This window comes from Myotis yumanensis, unplaced genomic scaffold, assembly GCF_028538775.1.
Source record: "Myotis yumanensis isolate MYYU_CA2020_CCGP unplaced genomic scaffold, mMyoYum1.0.hap1 SCAF_1, whole genome shotgun sequence".
In the NCBI taxonomy this organism is placed as follows: Eukaryota; Metazoa; Chordata; class Mammalia; order Chiroptera; family Vespertilionidae; genus Myotis; species Myotis yumanensis.
In genome coordinates, this window is record NW_027223752.1 from 100755784 (window position 1) to 100768295 (window position 12512).

Here is a 12512-nt window from a genome sequence, read left to right on the forward strand (position 1 = left end):
TGAAGGAAAGCACACTCCTAAGTGAAGGAAAGATTACCACAGAGAGCAAAGATATCTTGCAAAAATAAAAATTCAAGGTAGACTTGAAAAGTGCAGTTGACAGGATATGTAAAAGGTATCCTCATTACCTTTAGGAATCAGTAAAAGACTAAATACAATATTTTGGCACTCAAAAAAGTTTCAGATTGTTCTTTCAGTTTCTTAAGTAAATTTTTAAATAGGGTAATTTGTTTAATTATGAAAATTACAGAGAGAATATAAATTTGAATTTTGGCTTTAATAAAGTAAAATGACAGTTGAATATTAATGAATGCTAGGAATGTTCTGAAATAATAAAATCTTACCTGGTAATCTCTTTTTCTAATTGATCATTTTTCTTCATTTCTTGATCCAAGCTATATTCCAAAGACTGTTTTAACTCAATATATTTCTTTAACTGTTCCTTTTCATCCTGAGACTTTGAAAAACATTTTTAAAGAAAATTAACTTTTTAAAATCTAAAGACTCACCCTTCTTTCTTAAAAATATAATTTCTCATGAGTTTATGAATAATATGTGTAAACAGGTTTATAAACCTGATGCCAATAAGGTAGATTTAAAAAATAATGACTTCTTACAGCAGCTTAAATTGACTTTATATTTTCATCACTTTTTTTTCTGGAATTTAAATTGCCAGCATTTGTTAAAACAGAGGTTTTTATATATAAAATACTAAGTCTTAAATTTTTTTAAGAGAACGGCTATATTGACATTTTAGTTTCTAAAGATGCCTTAGAAACATTTTCAACAATAGTTCAAGATATTCTAGGTTCTATTAAATTCCATCTTACTAAGATAATCTTTGAAAAATTCCTACACAGTTTCCATTTCTTTATAATGACAATCTGACTTTAGGATGAACTAAAGACTCTCATTCTCTGTAAACTTTCTTCCAGAGGTTTCAATTTCTCCTTTTCTATTAAACATGTTTCTCTTTAAATAAAGTTTGTCTTCTCTATATTTTACAAAAACATAACTTTTACTTGATTCTTATAGCTTTTTCTACCATCATGTTTTCCCTTTTCATTAAACTCTAAGATTCTATAATGCAAGGTCTCATCTGCATATTCATATTTTCAATATTATTCTCTTCTTTTACATAAGAATCTGATTTTCAATCCTATAATTGCACTAAAAAAATTTGAGGGTCATCTTTTTCTTTAGTCCTGTATCTTGCCTTACTTCTCAGCAGTAACTGATAACAATGATTACACACACACCTTCCCTCTACTCCTCTAACCCCAATTTGTTTCCAAATAGTAACCCTGATGTATAGGTATTGGCTCTATTACTTTTAAAAAAATTCTGAGTTCCTTAAATTTCAACACTTCAAACCAGATTCCCTAATTAACATTTCCAATTTGCTCCCTTTACTGAGGTCATCTGTACTTTTCTTTCTCCCTTCTAGTTCCCAATAGACAATATCCTTAACCACACACTCATAAACCAGAACTCTGTATGGGTAACCTTTGTAGATAGGTAATCTTGCACATTTTATGTTCTTATTGGTGTTATTTTTTTAAAAAATATATTTTATTGACTTTTTACAGAGAGAAAGGGAGAGAGATAGAGAGTTAGAAACATAGATGAGAGAGAAACATCGATCAGCTGCCTCCTGCACACTCCCCACTGGGTATGTGCCTGCAACCAAGGTACATGCCCTTGGCTGGAATCGAACCTGGGACCCTTGAGTCCACAGGCCGATGCTCTATCCACTGAGCCAAACCAGTCAGGGCAATATTGGTGTTATTTTGAGTGTAGTATTATTTTTCTGATCTTGGGGCCACCTTCAGCCTTAGGATGTTGACCAGCATTCTGTATCTGGTTTTCCTCTTATAATGCAAACGTTTTTCACAAGCATCAGATCATCAATTATTTGCCTTTCTAAAAAACTAGAAGTCCAGTGCACGAATTCGTACACGGTTGGGGTCTGGCTGGGCCACCCTGATCAGGACCAATCGGGCCGGGCCGGGCCAGGCAGGGGGAGGAGCTGCCGTGGGCGGTTAGCCAACCGGCCCTGTCCCCTGGTTGAACTCTCGGTCGAGGGGACAATTTGCATATTAGCCTTATCCTATCCTATCTAATAATAGACAAACATGGTAATTAACTGTACCTCCGACATGCTTCCCATTGGCTAATCAGGGCGATATGCAAATTAACTGCCAACCAAGATGGCAGCCGGCAGCCAGGCAGCTGAAGCGAACAGGAGGCTTGGTTGCTCCAGTGATGGAGGAAGCCAATGTTCCCCAACTGCCGCTGCCGGCCTCTGAGCTGCACTCTAAGAAACAATATTGCAATTATAGAAGCTAAACAAACCCCAGAAACCTGCTTTCAGCCAGCCGGGCCTCAGAGCTGGAGTTGCAACAGTGTTTCAATTATAGAAGCCAAACAAACCCAGATACCTGCTTTCAGCAGCCGAGGTCTCAGAGCTGGAGCCGAGCCTCAGAGCTAAAGCCGGCTCTCAGTTCTAGTGACAGCCATAGAAGGTAAATAAATCCCAGAATAAAAAAAAAAAAGAAAAAAAGGAGAGGCTGGGAGCTTCAGTCACCCGCCAGCCTGAAAACGGCCCTCAGCCCCTCACCCAGGCTGGCCAGGCACCCCAGTGGTGACCGCCACCCTGAAGGGGGTGTGACCAGCTGCAAACAGCCATCATCCCCTCATCCAGGCTGGCCAGGCACCCAAGCGGGACCCCCACCCTGATCCGGGACACCCTTCAGGGCAAACCAGCCAGCCCCCACCCGTGCACCAGGCCTCTATCCTATATAGTAAAAGGGTAATATGCAAACTGACCCTAACAGCAGAATGACTGGGAATGACTGGTCACTATGACACACACTGACCACCAGGGGGCAGACGCTCAATGCAGGAGCTGCCCTCTGGTGGTCAGGGCGCTCTCACATGGGAGGAGCTCTGCTCAGCCACAAGCCAGGCTGATTGCTGCCAGCACAGCGGTGGTGGTGGGAGCCTCTCCTGTCTCCTCAGCAGCTCTAAGGATGTCTGACTGCAGTTTAGGCCTGCTCCCCGCTGGCAACTGGACATCCCCTGAGGGCTGCCGGGCTGCCAGAGGGATGTCTGATTGCCATCTTAGGCCCAATCCCCCGGGAAGCGGGCCTAAGCCAGCAGGTGGTCATCCCCTGAGGGGTCTCAGACTGCAAGAGGGCACAGGCCGGGCTGAGGGGCCCCCCTCCCCGCCGAGTGCACAAATTTTTGTGCACCGGGCCTCTAGTATATAATAAAAGCCTAATATGCTAAGTGTCCAGTCGTTCGGTCGTCCGTCCAACCAATCAAAGTGTAACATGCTAATGATATGCTAAGGCAGCTCAACTGCTCACTATGATGTGAACTGACCATCAGGGGGCAGACACTCCGACCAGTAGGTTAGCTTGCTGCTGGGGTCCAGCCGATTGGGACAGCAAGACAGGCCGGCCATGCCCTCGAGCCCTCCCATGATCCCTCCCCAGCTGGCCAACCTCCAGCCTCCCTCCCTGGCCCCAATCATGCACTGGTGGCGTCCCTTGGCCTGGCCTGTGTCCTCTTGCAATCCGGGATCCCTTGGGGTATGTTGGAGGGCCAGTTTTGGCCCGATCCCGCAGGCCTATGGAAGTCTTCTAAAGTTCTTTTCACGTGCATACTCAACTATATAGTTTAAAGGTTGGAGAAAACTAGAGCTATCTTCTTGCCAATTCAGACTCTTCACCTCAATATTGTGTTGGTCAAATATCCTAATCCAGATAGTCTCTGGCTTGAGGATTCATGAGATGAGAACCTTCCAGAGAAGTTAGGTCTATTGATTAAACTGGTTGAAATGTTTACTCTATAAATTTTTTATTCACAGGGTAGGCCTTAAGGTGGCTAATAATTCTATGTCATAAACCTAACTGGATTCTACAAAAAAATCCCTCATTATTTTTGTATAAGTTTAATCAATTTTGGGTATTCTTACAAATTTTTCAATTTTTGATACCTTAAGAGATTTTTGTATGAAATTTTAAGGTGACAACTCCTGGCACTCTAATTCACAGAAGACTCCTTATCAATATATCATTTCACTTGTATGAAAAGTATGCTAATACAATATGACTTATTCATATAAAGTCTAGAAAAAAGTAATTTTAAATGTTTCTTCAGCCATAAGAAGGATCAGTGAACACATGTTCTAGTTCCCCTGATAGGTATATCTTGAATAATGAAACTGCATGAACCTAGCTATTGAGACTGAAAGAAACTAGTTGGTAGGTGCATCTACCAGACTGCTTAAACTTCGGGTTCACAGTGCAATCTTCTGATCTTAAATCATAGGTAGCCTCTCCTACATAGGAAAGTATGAATGGAAGGAGAAACCTGTTCTGCTGGGTAATTAGTTATGCAGTTTTCACCATTCATTAAAAAATTGAAGTACTGGATTACACAACCATCTTTTCTGAGATTGGATTGTTAAATCTTTGAAAGGCTGATTAGCACAAGTGAATGGAAAATAAATAATCTGCAAATTTGTAGTGCTAGAAGTAATATGTTATTATGTAAGGCCCTGATTGAGCAGCCTTTCCTACTTTTTCATTGGCATCTCTTTTCTTTTTAAAAATCCAGCAAAGGGCCCACCTAGTGTGGTTTCTACCTGTGGACCATGAGGTTGCAGTTCGAGGCACATGCCTGGGTTGTGAGCTTGACCCTCAGTGTGGGGCATGCAGGAAACAGCCAATCAATGATTCTCTCTCATCATTAATGTTTCTATCTCTCTCTCCCTCTCCCTTCGTCTTTGAAATCAATAAAAATATATTTTTTTAAAAACTGGAAAAATCCAGCAAAGAGAAAAAATATACTCCTTTCAAAAAACACTTGCATAATGACCTAGTATTCATTCTTGATGAAGAGAACAAATTAGAACATTAAAAGTAATTCATTTACAAAATCTCACTGAAGGGTTTATATTACAAGAGAAATTCAGAATTGTAGATTAGATCATTACTCAAATTTCTGGACTCAAATAAATATCTGTAATGTCTATATCAGCATTATTAACAATAGCCAGAAGCTGGAAACACCCAAATGTTGGACAAATGAATAAAGAAAATGTGATATATATCAAATATTGCTTCTAGACTATCACAATATTTTTATTAAAATCTTACTATAAAAACCATTAATTTTATGAATTCAGTAAACTTCATCTATAAAGAGGAATTACATTACTAGAATGTAATAAATATGAATACAATAAATACTTTAATCTGTGAGACTTTCATGTTGTCCAAAATATCTTATATACTACTACTAGAGAATAAAAATTCATTTTCAATGTGTGGAAATTAAGAGATTGACTTACAGAATTTTTTCCCAACAGGTTTGTCTGAAGCTGTTCAATTTTGTGTGCTTGTTTTTTTATTGTAACTTTTAACTTGTCATTTTCAATTTCAAGCCTAAAATGTATATTTTGCAAATAATTATTCTCACATATAATATAAAAATACCAAATAATTTCTGAAAAAGACTTCTGAAGATGCAATTACATAAAATCTTAAAATATGAAAAGTAGATGATTTGGCAATTAGGCCATTTTTCTAGTTGTGTTTTGTGGATAATGTGCAAAATTTAGAGACAATGTACACAAATTATGTATTTCAAAATAGTTCAAAGCTAAAATATTTATCCAGCTTAATACAAATGTTTTTCCTACAATAATTGATCTATTTCTCATATCATACTGCTCATTTGCTTTATAAATATTTTCTGTGCTGTTTTAAATTATACTTTTGCATGTGCTCTTGCGTCTCCTCAGCACATTTTACAGCCGCAGTACATCGATCTTGTGCTTCTTGCAACTAAAATAAAGAGAAAAAAATACTTTTAACTACTGATAGTCTAGTACAAATCTACCAGGTTTTGTAACTAAAATTTTATTGCAACACAGCCACACTCTTTCATGTGCACTTTTTTATGGCTACTTTGTGCCAAACAGCAGAGCTGAGTTGTGACAACAGAGACCTCGAGGCCCACAAAGCCTAAAATATTTACTACCTGGCCCTTTCCAGAAAAGTTCACAACCTCTCCTCTAGTACTAAAACAAAAACATTATTCAGGTTTTAAAATTATATCTATCAAATAAATATACAAATTTATAAATTGGTCAAATGGGTTAAAATAGAAAAATGCCTTATGATAAACATTTATATTTTGTATTCCAAGCACCACATCAACTATAATTTTAAATATTCACAAATGTGAATGGCCATGGCTATTCCAGTGCTTATAAGAGTTAACATGCCGCTTTCATTGACACCTAGAAGTTTCATGGAATAGCTTGAGAGACAGACTCTAAACAGGAGCCAGAACGCCTGTATTTGCATCCCAAATCCCAGTCATTAGCTGTGTGAACTTGAGCAAATTACTTAAATTTCCTGTGTTAGTTTCATCTGTAAAATGGAGATAATAATGGCATCTACATCACTAGGATGTTGGGAAGATTAAATTAGGGAATATACGTAAAGTACTTAGAAGAGTATGTGGCTCATGGTACACGCTAAGTTTTTGTAGTTAGCATTATTATTGTTGTATATTTTATATGCTAATAAAATTTTATACTTTAGGCAAATGGCATGTCAGTGGAGGTGGTCTCTTGTATAAGTTACTCTGAAATCATTCTTCATACCATTGACCATGGCAGCCAACGGGGAGCAGGAGGCCCAGTATTTCAAAAAGCTTTCACCAATTCTACTAGCCAATAATACTTTTCTGCTTATAATAATTTATAACATACTTCCTCTCTGCACTTCTCAGTGGACAATCATCACGAGCTACAATGCAAACACAAGCTACTTCCTGGACTGAGAACATCACTTACAGGAGAAAGCCGCTAACATGGAGCTAACGGACTCTATTGCTAAATCAAAGTTCCCAAACCCATTCATTCCCAGGAACTGTTTATGTTGGGCTGCTTTAGTAAGTACTCTGATAAGTAGATTAAGGTGATGTGGTATAGCATACCAGAAAAGCTGTTCCAGAGTTTACAAAGTGCTATAAATCTATAAATCCCAGTTCTGGCTGCATAGTCAAGGAAGGCTGATGTAGATTTTTTTTTTCTTATAGTGAGGGTAAAAAAGATGAGCTTCTGAATAAACAATTCTCTATTATATTTATATTTAATTGCTTAAAATACATTGAAAACAAATGACTGATTATATCAACATCTACAAGAAGAAAGTATGGTGTAGTATAAAGTATTTAATTTTATCCTAATAATAGTTAAGCTAAAATATTGTCAAGGTATACAAGGATAGGAACCATCATATCTAATAATATGCCCCCCAAAACAAACTTATACTTCGAAAGACAAGATTATCTTTCGTGAAAATAATTAAAACAATGTAAAACTAAGGGTCAAATTGTTCTGGACAGACAAGATGACAAGTGCTGAAAAGAATGAGGTCACAGAGTGTTTGAACAGTCAGAGTATGCTTCATGGAGAAGGAGAGATTGTACATACATGAGATACACAGAACAGGCAAATCTATAGAGATAGAAAGTAGACTGGTTGTTGCCTGGTGCAGGGTGAGAGGAGAAGCTGGTAGTGACAGCTAAAAGGTGTGGAGTTTGTTATTTTGGAATAATACAGATATTCCATAATTGACTGAGGTGATAGGTAGACAACTCTCTAACTATGTTAAAAAATATTGAATTGTACAATTTAAATGGGCAAATTATATGATATGTGAATTACATTAATACAGGTGTGTTTTTTAATCCAATGGTGGATCTAATTTTCGTTTTCTTAATTGTCTGTTGTACATACTATAATGATCTGAATATTTCCATGTTTTTATAATATTTCTAAGGGAGAGAAATGAAGGATATGCCTACTTCAACTGTTTTGTATAATGAACTTCCTGTACAAGTTATTCTGAAATCTATGATATAGATTCTAGATCCATTCACCAAAGTGAAGATAAGAAATAAAACAATTTTCTGCAACATCCCATTAAATATTATCCTCTGATTTCACCTGGCTGTCTCATCATGATAATGGAGATATCACTAAAAATATTTTTTAGTAGAAAAAAGTCTCTTGACTTCTGTGAAGAATGATGCATTTTTCTCAACTTTCCTAAGGGTAAATATTATAAGAAAAAAAAACCTATAAAATATAAGTGGCAGAATTAAAGCCAGGGTCTAAGAAATAAGTGCATTATAAAGACAATAAAATTATAATTAATTACAATAAATATACAAAAGAAAGCTGCCCATGAAAAGTGGTACCCAAAAACACTTTATTATTTAACCAGCTACAGCTTAACTGACAGGTTAAATTTCATACATACCTGACTTCTGCTTTGATCTAGTTCCTTCTTTAACTCTTGTTTCTCATCTTCTAAATTCATACGATAACGTGATGTAACCTCCAGTGAAGCCTCTGACATAGACTGTTTTTTTAGTGTATCAGCTAGTTCTTGTTGAAGTTGTCTCACAACTGCCTAGGTAAGATATTTCTAATTTTATAAATTATATTATTTTTAAATTGTTAATAATAAATAACTTCACATACAGGATGAAGCAAAAGAAGGTTTAAAGTTGTGAATACGTGAAACACTGAGTTTATTCTTGTATTGTTATTTCATTAATTATTGTATTTTTCTCTGTCTGAACAACTATAAACCTACTTTTGCCCCATTCTGTTTGTACTTTGTTAGAGCCACATGTTATTAGCATAATATATAAGTGGAAAAATATCACCACCTACCTCAATTTGCCTTCTTTTTCTCATATGGACACATTCCTGTTTGCTCAATCAGGTTAAAGACAGAGAAAATGTAATCCTCTTGCCTAATTAGTATTAGGTTACTTAGACAATTGATTCAACCCCTCCCTCATAATTCCCCCCTCATGAATCTCAAAGCTTTATAATCTATTGATGTCTGAAAGAAAAATGGGTATGTAGGTGAATCAAGTGGTGGAACATTCAATATTGCAGAACGTTCTCTCTCTTTTTTCTTTTATCAGAGGCTTCAAGTAACTTTAGAGTTCCTTGCACATTCAATCTCCTCTCAAATCCTTCCAATAGTTTCCTATCTTAGAAGAAAAGTGAAGTCATTCCAATGGCCTTGACCTCCCTTCCCTGCTACACATAAATCCTGCCACCCCTCCCTAGTCTGAATAGAGATACAATGCCAAATTAATAAATCACAGAAAGCTACAATTTTCTCTTTGGAGAAACTTATCTCTAAATGATAGTAATTTGGCCTTGAAATGAGAAATATGAGTAAATTACTTGTAAAATGTTCAAAGAAAACCGCAAATAGTAGTGGAAAGATTAAATCAAGTATAGTTTTGCTAAAACTCGTCATACTTGACCCAAAATATGATTTAATTAAATAGATACTTCTAAAAAATTGACAGGTCATAAGAACATATTACTTGAGACTGAAACACTTCCAAATTTCATTCAAATTGACATGAATAAAAATAATATTATAACTACTAAAATGTATAAGAAGCCACTGAAGGAAAGATACTATGAGATACAACATCTACACTTCAGTTCATCTGAGAAATCTGAACTTAATTGTCAAGATAATACATTTAATTGAATCTTAATTTCAAAATGCTAATTTTAGGTATAGCATTTCCATTTATCTGCTTTCCAATGGTATTAAAATATGGTGACAGAAAGATTAAAATTATTATTTATCAGTATAAGACTAAATTATTAATATCAATCTATAAACCTATTAACAATCTATAACTTAAACTCTTAAAATTTCATGGGCAACACAATGTCTCTACTCAAAACAAAGTACCTCTCAGGTTTAATGTTCATTTGCTGGATACAATGTCTGCTTTTAAGCTGATCGAGCAAACACATTTGTAATCTATATATTTTTAATATTCAGCTAGATTCAACATTTAGCCATCATCAAATATTACTTTGAATTTTCTTTTAGAAAATTTGAAAAATATTTATCTTTTAGGATACTTACATCTCTTTCTGCTTTATCATTTTCATACTGATACATTCTTTCTTTTAAATGATTACATTCATTGATTAACTCCTTATTTCTTTCATTCAGCATAAGACCTTGCTTTTCACTTTCGGCTTGAAATATTTTTATGATATCCTGAAACTGATCTTGGATATTAATGACTGTCTTTTCTTTACTGTCAGCTTTGTTGTGAGCATCATCCAGTTGCTGTCGAAGCAACATATTTTCACTCTGTAGGTGAGATAACCTCTCCTCTAAGGATCCCTGCTTTCCAACATATTTATTCACTTTACCTTGTTCTTTTTGATACATGTGTTCAATTTCCTTCTTTTGACACTGTGTTTGGCTTAGGTCTCTTTGTACACCTTCTAAAACCAATGTTCTTTCTCTGAGAGCATCTCTTGTGTGATGAAGCTCAATTTCTAGGCTATTGAATTTACTTTCTGCTTTAGAAAGTTGTTGAGAAAGAACTTCATTGCTATCTTTTAGGTTAGACATATCAAATTTCATTTTGTCCTGTAAACAAAACCATTCGTCTCTTTCTCGCTGGAAAGCAAGTTGTAGGTCTCTTTTTGATGCCTGACAGTGCTCGTGATCCTGTATAGCAGTAGCCAGTCTAGACCGGTATGATTCAACTTCTGCTTCCAGTCTTTCTCTATTTTGTTTTTCATTCTCCAGTTTAGAGTTTAGCATTGTATTCTCAGCTGTCAGAACATCAAGTTGTCCGTTATGTTGAAATGTTGTTCTTGTTAATGTTTCCTCATTCAGTTTTATTGTCTTTTGAAGATGGTCATTCTTTTCTTTGACAATTGCAATGTCCTCAACATATTTCTTTTCCATTTCCTGGTTCTGATTTTTTACTGTGTCTATTTCCAGTCTTAGCTTGGTAATTTCATCCTGCAACATGTGATTTTCATGCAACAAAGTTTTTTCTTTTTCATAATTATCAGAAACCTAAGTAATACAAAGAAGACTTTAAGCTAACACTCATTGAAATGACATATCATGATATCTTCTGAAATTAAAGGGTAACCTATATGTTTATATAATAAAAAAGGTTGCAATAAGTGGATACCCACTATAAAAAATGGAGTTGGATCCAAATCTCCAAATTTATACAATTCCCCAAAGTTCAAAAATTTAATATATGATGATGAATCCATGAAAGTGAAAGAGGAATCATAAGAGAATTTTTAAGAGTCTCAAAATTAGAAAGGCCTTTCTCTGAATTATCACAAACCCTGAAGGCATAAAACAAAAGATTAATAAATCTGATCACATTTAAAAATTGAGTGCATGGTCTCAGCCCTGGCAGTGTGGCTCAGTTGGTTGGAGCATCATCCCATGGACCAAAGGGTCTCAGATCCAATCCCCAGTCAGGTCTTGTGCAGGAAGCAAGCAATCGATGTTTCTCTTCACATTGATGTCTCTCTCTCTCTCTCTCTCTCTCTCTCTCTCTCTCCCTTGTTCTCTCTCTAAAACCTATTTTAAAAACTTAATCAAACAAGAAACAGAAAGAAAAGGTTCATAGGATTTATATTAGCAGGTGGAAATCTTTAAAATAAAATAAAATAAATAAATATTGACTGTACACGCTGAATATACAGCTACCCCACAGTAAGAATATTAACCCTGCATATATTAAGACAGATTAAATTTCCTATAATTCTTTTTTTCCTGAGAATAATCCATATACTACTTTTCTAATACTTTTATAGTCAGTTATAAGAACTACATCTACTAATAACTGATCATCTAGGCATTGTCCTAAGCACTTGTATCACTAAACTCATTCATTTATCACAATCTTGAATGGAGAGGTTAGAAAGACAAGCAAATTTAGGATTTTGTGTATTGTGCACAAACACAGAGATATGCTTTTAAAATCCTCTATACTTTCCATTATATACAGTATTGGTTTTTTAAATATATGCACACAAATATATGTACAAGAGCATTTGAAAATTACTAAACAAAATACCTCAGAATTCATTTTCTTATGAGCTATTTCTATCTCCTTTTCTTTGCATAGGTGATTGGCCAGAATTCCATCTTGTAATATTCTGGCATTCTGTTCTCGAGAAAGTTGCCTCTGAATGTCATTTCGTTCTTCTACAACCTAGAGACACATTTCATTAGGTTTTTGCACTCATACCATTAAGAAGTTATAAGCTTAAGAGCAGAACCTTTAAAAATCTGTTAAAAGAAGATAGCCTTTTTAAACCCAAGGATCTTACCTTCCATGAAAAACTCAAATCTTAACTTAAATCACAGCTAACTTGTTAAAGAGCAAAAAAACAGCACTGTGAAATGCCTTTACAAGACATTTGACTTCTATCACGGTCTCAAGGCAACTTAGCCTGCATGTTAAACATTTTAAAAAGCCAAAATTAGTATTTATGTTAATGGTTAAACTCAATTTACCTTCCATTTCTTCATTTAGAAAAGATAAACATAGCATTTATTAGATGTCAAGAGTTGCAATAAATTGATAGTTTTAAT

The 12512-nt window shown here is 35.4% G+C and overlaps 1 protein-coding gene across 5 annotated transcripts in view; it reads right to left on the reverse strand.

Annotated features, from left to right (window-relative positions):
* The window catches only part of LOC139019533 (ankyrin repeat domain-containing protein 26-like), a 110179-nt gene that overhangs the window by 20883 nt on the left and 76784 nt on the right, over positions 1–12512 (reverse strand). For all 5 annotated transcript variants that reach the window (XM_070428549.1, XM_070428555.1, XM_070428543.1 and 2 more), the window contains 6 exons: positions 11992–12129; positions 10008–10964; positions 8352–8504; positions 5788–5858; positions 5363–5456; positions 345–457 (listed from right to left, as the gene is read on the reverse strand). In XM_070428549.1, the coding sequence (XP_070284650.1) occupies positions 345–457; positions 5363–5456; positions 5788–5858; positions 8352–8504; positions 10008–10964; positions 11992–12129 (1526 nt within the window). The remainder of the gene's footprint in view (positions 1–344; positions 458–5362; positions 5457–5787; positions 5859–8351; positions 8505–10007; positions 10965–11991; positions 12130–12512) is intronic.